The 17,743-nt window shown below is 42.3% G+C and overlaps 1 protein-coding gene across 1 annotated transcript; it reads right to left on the bottom strand.

Annotated features, from left to right (window-relative positions):
• Positions 1-11,770: 11,770 nt before the first annotated feature.
• LOC133897815 (nucleobase-ascorbate transporter 2-like) lies at positions 11,771-16,576 on the bottom strand. Its single transcript, XM_062338645.1, has 14 exons — positions 16,200-16,576; positions 15,869-16,110; positions 15,672-15,769; positions 15,232-15,408; positions 14,979-15,079; positions 14,479-14,554; positions 13,686-13,930; positions 13,507-13,603; positions 13,297-13,383; positions 12,995-13,053; positions 12,800-12,891; positions 12,642-12,719; positions 12,382-12,542; positions 11,771-12,210 (listed from the first exon to the last, which is right to left on the bottom strand). The coding sequence occupies exons 2-14, from the start codon at positions 15,960-15,962 to the stop codon at positions 11,998-12,000; spliced, it is 1,578 nt and encodes a 525-aa protein (XP_062194629.1). The 5' UTR covers positions 15,963-16,110; positions 16,200-16,576; the 3' UTR covers positions 11,771-11,997.
• Between the last annotated feature and the right edge of the window lie 1,167 nt (positions 16,577-17,743).

Raw genomic sequence — 17,743 nt, 5'->3', positions numbered from 1 at the left:
ATAAAAGCTAGAAGACCAACATTCTATGCAGAATAAAGCCCCATGATTCACCTCTAATCAAGTAGATCAAATTCCCTACAATTAAGATAGTGGAAACCCTGCGGCAAGAAGGAACTCTGAAGACACCAGACCCCAGCAAGATCTACTACAATTGTAGGCATCTCGAACAATTCATGGCAAGTTGTCTAGTAGTGACTCGGTGCAAACCAAAGGCACACAAAAAGCTCTACTTTAATTGTAAGGATTCATGCCATTTTGCAAGAAATTGTTCCCTGAAGTAACTGATTGTTGCGTTAGTCTATATCATCAAAGTATCACATCAACAATCGGAGCAACATCAGTTTAGTGAGAACTACAACCAAATCTCAAACAGAGGATAAAGTGATAATCCATGAATGGCCAAATGACTATAGTGTCGCATACTCTATGAGACATCCGTAGTTAGAACCACTTTAAGTGGGGTAGCCCCACTTTGACTCGGAAAGTTATCATTTAAGGATGCAAACACAAGCATGTGTTGGAATCAAGGATGATTACCAAGCAAGGACTGGTAAACCACCGCTGTTTGGTAGAGATTATGAAATTAGAACCCAAGAGTTATTAATATATCTAATGGATTAAAGAAAATCATCGATAGAGTTTCGGTAGATGCCAGACAACCCACAGATAATCAAAGTTATCAGTAGGATCATAAGTGCTAATATTGGTATTTTGGAGAGAATAACACCTGAAGTAGGATGACCCATGAATTATCAGTGGACTAAAATTGATTATTGGATATCAAGCATAGTTGATTAAGTGGATGTACTCGGAATAAAATCCTGAGATAGGAAATATTGGAATCTCTTGAGTCATGACGATATTCAGTGGAAACCCATAAGAAATTGTACGATTTGACAAGGTAAATTTACTAATGACAAAGTAGTTCAGAAATGGAAGATAACCTAGGTTAGCGCTATATTGAAATATATTGGATATGATAAATCGTCTAGCCAAAAGGGATAATAGTTACGTTCGACGAGCATGACGAAGTTTTCAACGTAAAGGTTGAAGTAACAGTTGATCAAGAAGAAGATTCGATAGAAGATAGTATTTCTCTAATCCCTTCTTAAAACCATCCGAATCTCGGGGTCAAGATTCACTTTAAGTGGGGTAGATTTATAACACCCTGAATTTTAGCATATAAAAATATAGCAAAATTCGCTCCAAATTAAAACTTTTTCTAATTATTAAACTAGTATAAAACCAAGGAAGTATATATTTGATGTATATATACTTGTATGTACATATTTAAATATATTATTTTGGCTAAGTATTCCAAAGATCACTAGGTTAATTCCTAAATTAATCATTGCATAAATTGAGCATATGCATTTTGGTTTATTGTTCTTATGGTTCTTTGTGTGGCGATTCGAGTGTTGTATGCTTCTCAGTTCGAATCTATTCTAGTTCTTCTCGGTAATTTCCTAATCCAAATCAATTCGTAAAGATCGATCTTCCAATCCAACTCAAATCTATAATTCAATTATTCCATTGAATTATCCCCAAGTAGCTTTGGTCAACTCGAATTTGAATGTCTCTAAAGTTCGAATCCCAATCTTGATTCAATTCTTTCGAAATCCATTGAATTCAATTCTCCTGAATTCAAACATTTCTCAAATCCCGAAGCTTCAAGTATGAATCTTTCTCCTAATTCAAATACCCTTATTTGAATTAATGCCAAATTCATATTCGAATACTCCTATTTGAGTTTAATCCTATATATCTCAAATCCATTTTCAATTCGAACTCGTTTTGAATTATCACAAATCCATTCGATTCAATTGCATTCAAATTGAATCACTCAATCTCAATTTGAATATTTCCAAATCCTATTACCAATTCAAACTATTCAATTTGATTCCTTGCAAATACAAATACAATTCAAATACATCTATTTGAATTATCACACATCTCATTTACAAATTCAAATACATCTTTTGCAATTCAAATACACAAATATCTCTCACCATCTCTCCCTCTCTCAGATCTTTCCCTCTCTCTCTGTTCTTCTCATGCCCATCCCCTCCCTCTGTGCTCTCTCTCCCTCTGATCTTTCCACTGCGCCGGCCACCATCAGCCCATGCCATGCTCTCCTTCTTTCTCCCATGCCTCCTCTGATCTTTCACCCAAGCAGGCCAAAGCCAATTCCTCTTCTCCTCTCAAGCTTCACCTGCAAGCCTCCTCTTCCTCACACACATGCATACATATACACAGGCAACCACCACTCTCATACATACACATAGGCTCAAGCATACATCCACATGCATACAGACCATGGGCGCAAGCCTCATGCAAGCACAGCGGCACCGCGTCGCCGCATCCACACGTCCTCCCGTCTTCGCGCCGTGCTGCCGTTCCCGCATGCTCGCCGTCCCACGCTGTGCTTCGCTCAGTCGCGCGCTCTTCCACGCCCGTCACCGGTGAGCTCCCCGCGAGCTCTCCGTGCTCAGTTGCCGTCACGGCACCGTCACCGTTCATCACGGTGAGCCCGCCTCTCTTCCTCCGCACTCCACTCTCCCGGTCGGCGAACCCTCTTCTCTCTCGGCACCACCTCCCTCCGGTGAGCTCCGGATCCTCCTCTCTCTCCTCTCGGGCCGGCTTCTCCTCTCTCCCCGGCCGCTCCCCTTCTCCCTTCGGCGCTGCCCGCTTCCCTCCGGCGCCGCCGGGAAGCTCCGCCGCTTCCCCGATCGAGAACCCCCGTCGGCCCTCTCTCCGGCGCCGCCTGCTTCACCCGGCCGGTGCCTGTCCTCCCTTCCCTCTCTCTCTCCACCGCCGGAAAGCTCCGCCCCTCCTCCGCCGTCCAGCTCCGCCGCCGATCTTCTCTCCCTCCGGCGAGCTCCGCCCTCACATCTCCGGCCTTCTTCTCTCTCTCCGGCTCCCATCTCCGGCGTCACCGCCTCTCTTCTCCCGGCGCCCCCCCCCCCTCCTCTCTCCATTTTTGCTGTGAGTCTCACGCCCGCACAAGCCAAAGGCCGGCCGGCCTTATCCTTTGGTGCCCCCCTCTCACCGGTATGTGGGCCCCACGAGCCAGTCCACCTGCCTGGTCCACGGTGGACCACACAGCTGCAGCCCACACCAGTCCACGGACCATGAACCGAGTCCATCCAAGTCCGGTCCATGGTGCACCACCCTCACACCCACTCTGGTCCACAAATTCCGTAGACCGAGTTCGCGAAACAGTAGTCCTTTTTAATTTCCAGATTTATCTTTTCGGTAAATCTTTCGATAGCCATATCTCCTCCAATTCAACTCCGATTTCGGCGATTCTTTCGCCAATGTTCCTCTAAAATCATAATCTACCTCCATGCCAAATCTTGTAAATTTTGGAGTTCGTTTAATTTTCTCGTTTGGTAATTATTTGTATTGCGGCATTTGATCTAGATTTAGATTTTCTCCTTTAACAAATAAAGTCGAGTTTAGATAATTCCATAAATGTGTTTGAGATATAATCATGTTTAAGTTGCTTATATTAATCTCATTTAAGTGTAGATTAATCACCATATAAGTTAAAGGATAATTTTTAGATTAATCTTTTAATCAATGTTGCAATATGTTGTTATTTCATATGATAGGTTATAAGTTAATCTTAGTTCAATTAAGGTGATAAATTAACCCGTGTAGCGGTTAAATAAATAAATACATGTTAATAGAATATGATAGAATAATTTAACATTGGTAATTAATTAATTGAATAACCTTTTGATAATTAATTAATTGCATGCATGCTTTTATGATAGCAATAAAATATGACTTAGGTAGTGTGGCAATTAAGCAACACTAGGTAATTAAGGTTAGTTGCTAAACGACCATGTTTTAGTGCTATAAATTAGAGTGTTTAATCTTCACACTTAAGCACTTATAATTGTCTAGAGTTATACTTATGTATATATGTATACATGCTCACATACATATAGACGTAAGTATTACACATATATTCATATCTGTACACGTGCACTCACCTACACGTAGAATCTCTAGTTGTCGTCCTTCGACAGTTAATCTAATAAGAGTTCACCTAGTTAATCGTGATTTGTTCAGGTTTTCTCTTAAGTTGATAAAACAACTAGGTTAATAGCTTAGCCTAGCTTTGCTAGATTATCCCGTTATTCTCTGTGTACTAGCTTCGTGTTGCTTAGAGTTATCGATCGTCTTCCGCTAGGTTTAGCTTTCGTCGTTTTCTTCGTCGTTCTTCTTCCGCTTTGATATTTCATTTGGTTTTATTCTGGTGTTCAATTGCTTAGTCGTGGTGCACTTTTTGTCGTTAATCTGCGTAGACTCGAAGTCGAGGTTCTAAGCAAGAACGCGAGGAAGGAACTGAAGGAAAGATCCAACGATGAAGAAGAACCCTGGGAAACTCAAGAGACAAGACCAATCTTGAATTGACCCTTCAAGAAGGCAAGTCCTATTTCCTTGATCATATTGAACCTATGTTTTCGAATAATATATATGATCAACTAAAATTGGACTTATTATCGCATGTGCTATATATTGCATTTTCTTTCAAACCACTTGTAATAGTTAATCCTATCAACACTGCCATGCCATACATGTCATCATCCAGAATACATATCACCCTAGGAATACCTGTTATTAAATATATTAACGATGGACGACGTCTTGATATCTAGCATGCTTAGGATTGAATACATCTCCTCAGAGATGTCGCTTTTAAAATACGTCGCCTCGGAGATATTGTTTTTAAAACATTTCTCTTCGGAGACAAGATTTACTATTATCAAAAATAACTCATATACCATGATTCCTTGATGGTTGTGAATTCCGTGATGGTCGAGAAATCCTTGATGTCATGTGGGACATGGAAGGTGATGTGTAAAAATGGGTGAAATTCATTACCCGTGAAGATGCCTAGCCCGGCTGCTTAAGGACCGAGTCTTGCGCCGTCATGCTTAGCCACCCCGTGCAACCATGCGTCCTGTACGGGCAAGACTTGATTTTCCTTCGCTGGACTGAGTTGGGCATCATACCAGGAGGCTGAGAGCAACGAGCAGCCAGGGGTCTATCTGTCCCGCTGTTTGGAGGTTCAGGGACCGGCTTAGGCTTAAAAATGGAGGCTGGCCTTCGGAACATGCAGCTCTGGAACTTGGCGTGTCTCGTGGAAAAGCCCGGCAAGAAAGGTGTTTGGAGAGTCTCGGTATGATTCGCTCCTCTGCTTGCAACGGTTGGAGGCTGAGCATATCGTATGGGTAAAGATGTACAACCTCTGCAGAGTGTAAACCTATTCGAATAGCCGTGTCCACGGTCATGGACATGCAAAGCATTGACCTCACTTGAATAGACTCCGAGTGCGTGCGTCTTGATGTGTGAGTGTGTGGACTAGATGTCCGTGTGATGTGGTTCCTGGCTCGATCCGCCAGAAGCTGTGTGGTACTAGAGGTACACCAGATGTGATAAAAGGCACTGCGGAGTGAGGTATAGCCCCTCCCAGGACTGAAAACCCCCAGATACAACTTGTTACCTTGGTTTTGGTTTTAAAACTATTTCGACAGCTTTGCTATCAGGTCACCTTCTAATACGTTGGGGACTTGAGGTGATACTCAGTACCAACAGAAGATACCTGCCTTTGTTTTTAAAAGCTTTGTTACATTTATTTCAAAAGGTTAACAGTGGAGAATATAACTAGATACCTGCATAAAACCTGCTTTACGCTTAAAACTATACCGTAAAGCCTTATCCTTGAAATATCCATTATGCATCTATCAACCCCCTTGAAGTAGTATAGGACTTGTTGAGTACTTTCCGTACTCAGTCTTGTTGTTTTCAGATTGTTGAGTTGGAGTTCAACCTCAACCCAGATGAAGTCGAAAAGAAGAAGTCTAAGGTTGCGTCCGCATCCGAGTTGCCTGTGGCATTGGGTTGCATCGTCGTTTCACTCCGCTGCACTGTAGGCTCTTCTGCTTGGCTGGTCTGCTGTGGATTCTTGTCCACCGGACCATCTTTTCGCTTTTCAGGTATTTATTTTACTTATTTGTATTCGAAGTATGTATTTGTTATCATTCTGTTGAATTCTGTGCGTATCAGCTACTTGATCCAGTGACTGATACATGAGGCACAAGGGAACCCGGGTTCGGGGTCCTGACACCCCCCTTCCTCCTTCCCCCGCCGCGCAAGGACCGACGACCCTCCGGACCTCAACTACAAGCCGGAACCCAATCCATTGACCTACCCTTCCCCGGATCTACGACTCCTATACGGGCAAGCTATTGTGGGCATACCTGCCGTCGATTCGACGTTGCGCCGCCTGGCCGCCTCCGCCGACGTCGCCGCTCCCGTCCCCGCACGGTCGACCTGCCCCCGTCGCCCGAGTCGCCGTCCCACCGACCCTTGCGCCTCCGTCCTCCCGGCTCGTGCCGCCTTCGCTTCGCCTCTCCGCGGCTTCCGCACCAGCGCGCGACGCCAACTGCCGGACCGTTGGCCGCTCTCCGTTTGCGCGAAGGGAACGGAGAGAGGTTCCCACGGTCGAGGGAACCTCTCTCCTTTCCCGTCCCACGCCGTGCCGGGAGGGGAATCGATTGGGCATGCTCGCCCGTTCCCGTCTCGGGCGTTTTCCAATCGCGAAGGGAATGCGGCCCGGGACGGGAATCCGTTGGGTTCGGTCTTATGAATTTGCATTGCAGACCAAGCGTGAATCAAAGCAAAGTTAACTTGGGAAAAGAAATTACAAGTCTGTGAGCGACCTCCCGCACGAGCAGCTCGCCGAGTTCTTCAACCACCTGCACAGCCATAGGTCATCTTCCACTCGGTTCCTCCGATGCGCCGACGGCTCACCTCGCGCAATTTCCTCCACGAGCGTCGGCTTCCTCCCTTGCACTCGCCTAACCAACGGAAGCCTCGCGTTTCGAGAAAAGAAAACAGAGAGCGAAGGGCCTATGGGAGGTAGGGGCTTTTCTGCAAAGAATCGTCCACGCTGGAGCTGACATGGACGCCTAAGTCAAGTTGCTCGGCTACGGAGTCTTCTTTGCACCTCATATGCACCACTTAAACGAACCTAGTTGCACGCACCCACCATACAAGTTGTATTTGCCGTGCAATTTACTCTTTTTTTGTATTGCCTAATGAACAGTATGAACACATGGATATATGCTACATGTACTATGGTCATTGAAATATAATATTTTACTGAATTGGAGAGAGAAATAGTTCAAAATGATTAAAATGGCCCTATCTTGCATATGTCTATTTGCATATAAGCTGAGGTGCAATTTAGTATTTCTTTGTAAATTCGTAGTGCAAGAATATGTATGGAAAAAAGGAGCAGCGCTAGGATGAAGCTGAAGGTAGAAGAAGGATATGATGAGTTTAAAAAAGACATTTCACAATGTTTCTCTCTCTTATCCAGCCAGAAATTACTATTTTATATAAGGTGTGTCCAAGAGTCGATATATATTGTTTCTTAGTGTCCAGTAGCAAAGATAAAAAAAAGCTAGTTTCTTTCAACAAAGACTATACTTTAAGAGTACCCCGTGAGCAAAATTCGCCATTTTATTATAAACCGCTTATGTATGGAAATGTGCACAATTTTTTCAATGTTTCTAGTGCCTGTGCATATCTCAGGTGCATCCGTGCATGCAACATAATGTGGTTGGTGTTTGTATTGACCCTTTGATTTAACAGATGCATGTAGCTAGCACTAAACATTTGTCATGACCTACTGAATGGCTACAACAACAAAGTCAAAAAGTTTGCAGGAGCCTCGCAAGATATCTTTCCTTCTATCAAACTTTCAAGCCCTTCACTTCCTGTCAGTATCTCTTCGAGGGAGCAGAATAAATTAGCCCTAGAACACAAGGACGTTTCTATTATTTTGGGGCTCCTAGAATAGGAAATTACTTTGAAAGATAACATAGTTATGTTTCAAATAAATAATGCAGTAACGCTTGAAAATCATATCAAAATGTTATGTTCTTATTCCCACCATTTTTGGATATTTTTTTCTCTTTGATTAACATATTAGAATATTGTACTTATTCCTAAATATTTTTTCTAAAGCATATTATATTTTTTCTGAAGTTCATTAGGGGTGGGGCCACCTTGGATTTGCACTGAGACAGAGACACGGAAAAAAAAAAATTGGCTGTTGTGTGCTAAGCAACATGGCAATAAGTACCTAACCAAGTAAATCCATAGCTCGTTGGTGATCGGGCATAGAGATGTAACTGGATTAGTTTTGGGTCACTATTTAGTTTAGTTTTTTCTTAACTTAATTAGGTGAGAGTAAATCTCTAATTCGTTTTTTTAAGTTTTGAGTTGATTTAATGACCAAAAATATAAACTTGTATCCCTACTCAGACATGATAGGAAGCCGATCTTGGAAGTATAAAAGTACAGTGGTGCCATGTCATTCAGGCAATGAATAAGAGCTAGGTCACACCAACAGCGTGAGGTGATGGAGCTTCCATACTCTAATGGCGATGGAGGTATAGAGGAATGGTGCGGCTTTGATGATGGTGGTCTGTCTCTGGGCAGTGACGGAGCCAGCAAGCAACCCAAGGGGGTTCATCTCTTTCTTCCTCCTTTAACCCCCCTCTTCTTCTTCCTTCTCTTTCTTCTCCACATCATCTCCCTCCTCTTCTCCTTCTTCTCTTGCAAAAAATGGAGAGGGTTCCATGGCGCAGCGGGAAGGGGGGGGGGGGGGGCTCGAGCCCCCCTACCGCACTGTTGAATCTGCCCCTGTCTCTGGGTAGATGGAAAAAGACTTTTAAAGATGAACTTGCCTTGGTCTACATTAGCGCAAAGCCATCGACCAAGATTCTTTTAGACTATTGGTTGAGTAGTTTCCATCCCCCAAGGGTTGCACTACTCGCCTAGGTAACGTTTCCGCAAGAGCATGGGCACTACCACTGTAAATATAATAATTAAAAGCAAGGACCCTTTTATGCTTCTATGAGATAGTTATCATCTACAACGATTATTTTTTACAAGGAAGAGAATCCTTGGAAGTAGTTGCATTTCTTGTAGTACCTATTTTTCCTCTGAAAATAAAAAAAAGCCACCACCCAAGGCAGTAGATCTGCAGCATAGACAAATTTTTTTTTGAAAAGGGAAGCTTTATTGGCTTATATTATTATAACAAGCTGATTACAACCAATACAAGCCGCTCCAGGCCTCTGCATAACAAAGATGTGCACAACCAAAAGGACAAAAACAAGGGGGAACACTTAGGAAATGGGGCAAAAGCTCGGTAGAAACATAAGCAGTCCCTATAACTAAGAATTCCGAATCCGAAGCCTAGAACCCTAGCCAAGGCTACTGAAAAACCTGACCGTTTGCTCCAGCCTCATACATGCCGTAGCAAATGTCTCCCGCGAGTCCTGTTGTAGAAGAATAGACTAGGTATGAAGCCAGTACGTACAAGTAAAAATAACTTGCAAAGTAGAAGAATCTTTCTTGTTATTAAAAATAATGTCGTTCCTGCATCGCCATATAGACCAGCACATGGTTGCTGCTCTAATCAGAATATTAGCTTTTATGCTTTTACTAAGACCTCGTAACCACCTTCCAAAAATATGGGTAGCATTTCGTGGTGGGTAAAGATTTGTAGCCATCTGGATCATTAACCATGCGGAACTAGCAAAATGACATTCAAAGAAGAGGTGCCTAATTGTCTCATCTTTGTGACGAAAACAACACTTCTGATTGCCTTGCCATCTTCTTTTCTTTAAGTTATCCTTTGTGAGTAAGACTCCCTGCTTAATGTACCATAGGAAGATCCTAATTTTTGAAGGTATTTTCAGCTTCTAGAGATTTTTAGTTATTTTCAAAGGAACTACTTGTTTTAAAGCTTGATAGAGAGAGTTCACCGAGAATTGATCATCTTGGTCAAATTCTAGTGGAATTCATCCCGCTTGCTTGTGAGGTCAAGACTATTTAATTTTGATAAAATCTCTTTGAACACCAAAAGGCGAGAGCCATCAAGATTTTAGCGAAACGAGAGATTAGCCAGGGGGTGACTAGATCACCTTGGCCATGGTTTTATCTTTATATCAGGTTATGCTGTCTTCCTAGAACCTAATTTGCGATCCATCCTTAATGGTGAACATTCCAAAACGGAACAACTGTTGCTTTACTTTCATAAGCCCGGCCCAAAAGTGGAAATCTCCTAGCTTCCATCTAATATGAGATATGGTCTTAGACCCCAAATATTTATTCCTCAACAACTCTTGCAGTTTCCCCTATGTATTTAGAAGATTGTAAAGCCATTTGCAGAGGAGCAAAGTGTTTTGCATCTCAAGATCACGGACCCCTAAACCTCCCTGATCTTTGGGGTAGATGGTCGTCCATTTTACAAGGCGTTGTTTCTTTTTATGTCCCTCGCTTTGCCAGTAGAATCTGGATCCAAAGTAATCTAAACATTTGACCACTCTCTGAGAGATTTGGATGAAGGACATCATACATATGGGTAAACTAGAGAGGACTGAATTAATAAGGACTAGTCTGCCCCCCAACGATAGGTTTTTACCTATCCAGCCGGACAACCTCTTTGTAAACTGTTCCTCTACTCCTTTCCAATCGCAGTTTTTCAACTTCCTATAATGGATTGGAAGACCTAGATACTTTATAAGTAGGTTTCTGAATGCACATCCAAAAAGCTATGCATATTGTTGTGCTTCGTCTTGTGCCTCCCCAAAACAAAACAGTTTATTTTTGTGAAAGTTGATTTTGAGCCCGGACAGATTTTTCGAAGGCACAAAGAAGGAGTTTCAAATTCATTGCTTTTTCTAGCTCATGATCCAAAGAGAATTGTGTCGTCTGCATATTGGAGAATCGAGAGTCTATCTTCAATCAAATGCAAAACTACTCCTTTTAATTGCCCTGCCGCTTTTGCCCTTTCTATCAAAGTAGCGAGCATGTTGACTACAATGTTAAAGAATAGCGAAGAGAGAGGATCGCCTTGGTGGACTCCTTTCTTGGTCTGGAAGAATGGTCCAATATCATCATTTACTTTAATGGCCATGCTGCCCCGGAGATGATCTTTTCAATCCAAGAGCACCACTTGGAGGAGAACCCTTTCATCCGAAGGGATTGCAGAAGGAATGGCAATTTGACCTTGTCATACGCCTTTTCAAAGTCAATATTTAAAATGACCCCATTCAACTTTACAGTGGAGTTCATGGATAGTTTCATGCAAGATTACAACCCCTTCAAGGATGTTTCTCCCCTGCATGAAAGTTGTTTATGTCGGACGAATTATCTTATCCACCACTGCATCCATTCAGTTAGTTATAACCTTTGTTATGATTTTGAAACTAACATTCAACAAGTATATGGGGCGAGTTGCTAAATTCGGTTTGCTTCTTTGGATTTTGGCAGGAGGGTGACCGTTCCAAAGTTTAGATTGTGGACTTGCAGACGATCCGAATGTAAATCGAGGAACATTGTCATAAGGCCCACCTTAATGATTTCCCAAAAGGCTCAAAAGAATTCCGTCGGGAATCCATCTGGCCTTGCCCTGGAGCTTTATTACACTCCATCTGGAACACCGCATGTTTGACCTCCCTTTTGTGAAAGGTGATGTTAGGAACTCATTTTCGGTTTCAGTCACCCGGGAGATGCGTCACTTCGTGATTCAATCATCGTGAAGTGAGTAGCCTCTGATGGACCGAAAAGATTTTTATAGTATTTGGTGACGAAACACCGAAGTTGTTCGTCACCTTCAATCATGCCTTCTTAAACCAACTGCTTATAAGTCTTGAACCAACTGTTTATAAGATCTCTAAAGTCACATTATATCAAAATCCAACATTCTGGTTCATCATCGCTGATCAACAGAAACGAATCAGTTTATGTACAATCGACCGACGGCTAACAGAGAATTAGTTCCTGCTTTGTTCAACTTTCTGTTGCTCATCTACTCTACCGAAAGCAAACCAGATTGTTAGGCAATGCTTACTTCATTTGACAGTTTGGATTGTGGTATCTTGACCTTGGCAATTTGGCTCATGATGGTGGGAAGAACCTATTGAGGTTGAACGGCAGGGTGTAGAACTCTTCATTCCTGCTGTCCCCCCGGAACGTCCTGAAACGCGCCCACCATGGCATTCCTCGGTCCCTTGACGCATCTCTGACATCGAGTGTGTTGTCAAGGATTACTGCCACAAAGAGGGCAACGGTGGGCGGGGACGAGAAGATAGTGTTGATGTAGTCATTGAACTGCAACAAAGAAAGAAAATGTAAAACAATTGAAACTCAGTTCCCGCACGTCACAATACAAAATGAGACATAATGCATCAGCTTTGTATTACTATATTGAGCAAGATTTCTTTTTCCTGGGTGCTAATGCTAAGTTGGACTCTGAATTCTGTGGAAGAAAAAATTACGAACCCATCCAGCCTTTGTGTGCGCTGGGCCTTGCTGAGAACTCGTGGAATACCGAGAGAAGTACTCTGGTATAGATAAACCCAGGAAGAGTGAGACACCGATAATGAAGAGGTTGCGCATTGAGTTCATATTGGTGAACTGCATAAAGGAGAGCCCCACAGCAGCTGAGGACACAACAGAAGAGCAAACTTAGTTATACTATTCAAAGCATAATAAATTACTACAAAAGGGTGTTGTTTCACTTTGTCTGCTATGATACTTACCGACAATTCCAAACATTATGCAGTAAATGGCGGCGAATATTGTGAAAGGAATGGAGGCAAAAAGTGCTCCAAATTTTCCTACAACCATGACATACTGATATGTTCAAACTCCTGAAAAACTAATGCAACTTCATGTTACTGGCTTGGAAGAAATTTACCTAGTATGGAGAAGAAGATCATGAAACCAGCAGAGATCTGTATCACTCTTCTGCTACCAACCCTTGTTGATCCTAGAAGGCCAACATTCTCCCTGCAGTGAAGGCAGACATTCCGAATGATGTTAGGCATGGAAGTAAAGAACAATTTCAGAATTAAGACATTTAGACATGGTGTATCAGTGAGCATGCACTTACACAGAAACAGTAGAACCAGTCCCAGTGCCAAATAGCCCATCTAGTAGGGTGCCGATACCCTGAATGTTCACATATTTGAGAAGAAAAAGGAGAAACATTATTCATTTGTATTAACACAAAGTATATGTTGTAAAGATTCTTATTCCTCTTCAGCTAAGAAAAACATTGGTTATTGAACAATTTTACAATTGCAATTAATTAACAAATACTTTTCTAGTTAACATCCATGAATCATAGGAAGATTATTTGCCATATCATATATATTGACAGAATCTGTTGGATGCCAGGATAATATCGCTAACCTGCCATCCAATGCCTCTGCTCAGGACATATGCTGGTGGGGGTGTCGCACTAGCCAACCGGGCAGCAGCCTTGAATGCTCCTGTTGTCTGCAACCCTCAAAATATTATCCACCAAATCAGATGCATACAAAAAAAAGCCAAAATATTGATAAAACAATGCTTATACCGAAAACACTTTGAAAAATCACCGTGTTAAGTAAGTCATGGTACCTCTATTAAAGAGACCAGCACAGCAGCCATCATACCAAATGCATGGTCTGCACTGAATGTTGGTGCGCCCCATTGTAACGGGAATGGGATGCTTATCCTGAAGAGAGTGCAAAGTTTACTTGAGAAATGTAAAATATGGTGGTTAAATGAATTAGTGATATATAAGGCAGTCTGCTAACCACAGTGCAGAAGAGATGAGGTTGGCACGGTCTGTTCGACAATTGATCTGGGTGAGAAGTGCCGTATGCTTGTATGCACCACTTGCTGTGAGGATGTGGGCATATACCCAGACAAGAGCGATGCACATCAACAGTGAGAACCTCTCTAAAACAGGAACATGCCGGACATGGACGTGCTTGAGATATTGGGAAAGTGCGACAAATAGGATAAGCATTGGAAGACCAATCTCCACGCATCTCCCAACCTGACAAATGTTGTTCTTGAATTAGCTGAGGATTATGTAAAGCATAACATTAGAATGCCAATTCTTGGCTAACAAAGGAGAAAGATCCTGCCAATTATGGATGAATAATTAATGTAAGTTCTCAAATTTCAATATAATGATGCCTTAAGTGTGCAGACAAACACACAAAAATGATTTTTCAGTGACATTAAACATTACTCCAGAAGTAATTAAAATCTCCCAAATCGGAAGCAAATATTTTGGTAGTATATAAAACTTAACATGGGTAACTATAAGCCAATATTGTTTATTGTTGCTGAACGTCTATGCGCCATGGTTAGGAAATTAATGTAAAAGATAAGAGAGCTATGCTGCAACTAAATAATTTAGTAATACTTGAACATATAATCTAAGTAGTAAGGTAGGATACATAGCTCAGAAAATGTTTAACAATGGAAAGAGGAAATAAGATTGAGAAGGAGAACATTCTCTAGTATGATGACCACAAGGAATCAAAGTGGCTGGCATTATTGTATACATAACAAAAGTAAGACCACTAGAGCTTTTACCACTGGGAATCCTCTCTCGAAAAGGCCAAGCCCCACCAATGCAACCACGGGAACCATCCCAAGTGGGCTAAAGAACCTGCAACATGCACATCAAAATGTTATGTTCTTATTCCTGTCGTGGATCCAAAGGTAGCACCCATATCCAATCACTTTTGGGTATTTTTTCTCTCTCCCTTCGACTAGCATAATACACTTTTTCTAAAGTGATGCCCACAATTCAAACTGATAGACACATAAAGTGAATGGATAGCAAAACGGCACAGACTAGTTTTGCAAAGAACCAATAGATAATGATACATATATGACCATGTGGCCCCCTATACTAAGGCATGTCATGCTAAAGTTTAAAATAATATACCAAAGAAACCCCTCAGCTGCAACATACGAATCTTAACAAACTATTCAGATCCTCAGATGTGTCAAGGGAGCAATGAATGCACTGAATATGGACAGATAAGTAAATCATACATCAACTAAGGCAAAAGGGCAAGTTCACGTACCTAGAACATATTGCCCATAACTGGCTATATCCAAGAATTATTTGAATGCTTGAGGATACTATCAATGAGCCTTGTATGGCTCTCATTGTCTGCAAGAATCTCTGCAAACAAGCCAAAAAGATAAGCTTTGGGAACAAAACATTAAAATTTTCAGAAGTACGATGGCCTAGTGATATCATCCTATTCAATTTTCCATGAACTGTTTTCTAAATGAAGATGTAAAAAAAATGTAAGAATATCATAGCATACTTACAGTGTGGCCATCAGCTATTTGGGCAAGCGAGGGGTCTCGGATTATGGAGAGGATCGGGATGACAAATGCATACGAGCCACCCATGATGGTTGGAAGGCGAGTACCAAATAGTGTCTGGAGCAGCGTCTTGATCCCAGTAACAAATAACAGTGTTTGAACCACCCTGGCCTTGTCATTCTTTGATAACAAGAACGAAAAAATAAACATTTCTTCAGTCAGAATAGATTCCACCACCGAAAGAACGATCAAATGACTTGAAACAAGCAATGTCACATCTTTCAGCAATCTGCTATGACAGTTCTGAATTTACACGATAATAGCAAAACAATTATTTTTTTCATGCAAATAATATTTTTATATATCTTTAAATCCAGAAGCTTGAACTGTTGCAGACATAATCAACAAATCACAAAAACACAAATAAAGGACGGAATTCTCACATCGTTGCCACCCATAAGAGGAACCAACATTGTCGGGATCATCACAGCGGTGCCCAGGGACAATATATAATGCTGAAACCCCAAAGCCATTGCCTCTCCTGCAACGCTCACAACCATCCAGAATTAGCAATCCATACACACAACAAACGGATCAAGAAAGGAATCATATAGCTCGTTCACTGCAGTGTGGCACATACCCCATGAAGGATTCGAGTCGATGCAGTACTCAAAACCCTGGAGCTGGTCCATGGGTGGATGATGGACCATCTCCTCAGGCTTCACCTCGGCCATTTTTCTGATTTGCCACCAAGCTCAAGAATTCTTCAGCGCACAGGCTAGAGCAAGTGCAAGATGGAAACTTTGTTGGCTCAGAACAGTAGAGGGGATCAAGAAATACTCATGAGCGCTCGAAGATCCGAACCTGCAGTTGTCTAGGAATCTGGGAAAAACAAAGAGGAGAAGCAATGATCTTCAACTCCAACTTATGGGATTCAACAAGAGTGAACAAACGGGTAGTAAAAAAGGTACCAGGCAACCAATCTGGATTCTGGACAGAGCAAGAGACCCTGGGAGCAGAACAGATGCAGCAAAGCCAAAGGCGAGACAAGCTGCGCTGCAAAACCAGGAGCAATGCGGTAGATAAACTCTAGTCCAGCAACGATCCAAGAGCAGCCCCCTCTTGGCAGAGGAGACAAATGTCAGCGGCCGCAGCGGAGCTCTGACCGCGGAATTCGGGAGGAGCACGACGACGAACTGCAAAGCAAGTGAGCGGACAAAGGAGGCTGTGCTGGAGCGCTTTAGCGATGGATGCGTCAAAGGAGAGAAAAGGAGGGCAAGGGGGTAAAAAAAGATAAAAAGAGGCAGAGGCAGCAGCAGGCATGAAAAGGCGCAGTGCGAGTGCGAGAGATGAGTGGGCTGTGGGCTCGCAACTGTGCTATGATCAGATGCTCCCCTTTCTCTCTCTCTAGATTAAGCAGCCGGTTTCTCTCTCTAGATTTATAAGCAGGAGGGTGAATGTGCTACTGACATGTGGGGTCGCACGGGGGATTTGGGCTAATCACTGTTTCTCTCTCTTGCGTGCCTGCTCCTGAGGGCAAGAAGGCTGTTTCACTGGCTGCCGAGGGCAGAGGGATCAGAAACAGCTGTGTGAAGTGAATTGGGCCGTTGGGATTTTTTTCTTGTGACGGAAATGCCCTCAAATTAGAAACCTGCCATGCATCGGAGTGCGTGCGCAGTAATTTTGGTGGGTGGACGACGGGATGGAGTGTCCTTTTGTCGCTCTGCATTTAGTTTCAACGGCCGATCGTATCTATCGAGAATCTTGGTACTGAATGGAGACAGTAGCCCCTGCCGGCTGATTCTTTTCTTTCTTCTCTATCCCTCCCTCGCAATGGTGAGATCAAAGTTGAGAGTTACCGCAGCACTGCATGTCTGCATCTTTTTCGTAGTTTAACTTGTTATCTGCAAAACTTCTGCATTGCCACAACCCAAAATTCCTTTTCATGACGTTGAGCGTTTAAATTGGAGCTTGTGTTGAATTGCATTTGAATTCAAATTCGTATTGTTGAACTTAATGTGAAAGGATGACCTATAAAGAAACTCACATATTCAACATACAACTTAGGGCTGGAGATACTTTTAAAAATTGGTCTATGACTTGTGATGAATATTAATGATTTTCTCCAGATTTTAGGAAATTAAATAGATGGCTTAAAAATTGCTACAAGTTATAAAAGTAAGCAAATTGGGGAATTTTAATTCAAATTCCACCTAAGATTTTTAGGCCAAACAAATTCAAATGGGTTATCAAGAGGCCTAATTTTGAAATTTTTAAAGCTATTTTGTTTCTATTTGTGTCAGCCATAAGTGACAATTAATGAGGTTAATTGTTGTTTATTTTAGCAATTATAGTGTTGTTTATTAAGTGGTTACTAGTGATGTTTATGGTTGTTTATTGAGGATAACTACATCCATTACTAGTAACTTACCGCTGCCTATATAAGCTCACACGTAGCCACAGAGCTCAAGCTTGCATACCAGAGCACGCATAGTGCATAGCGAGAGTGTGGTCA

This window comes from Phragmites australis, chromosome 17 (genome assembly GCF_958298935.1).
Source record: "Phragmites australis chromosome 17, lpPhrAust1.1, whole genome shotgun sequence".
Taxonomy (NCBI): Eukaryota; Viridiplantae; Streptophyta; class Magnoliopsida; order Poales; family Poaceae; genus Phragmites; species Phragmites australis.
Note: the sequence above shows the minus strand (reverse complement) of the source record. Positions and strands in the feature narration are given on the sequence as shown.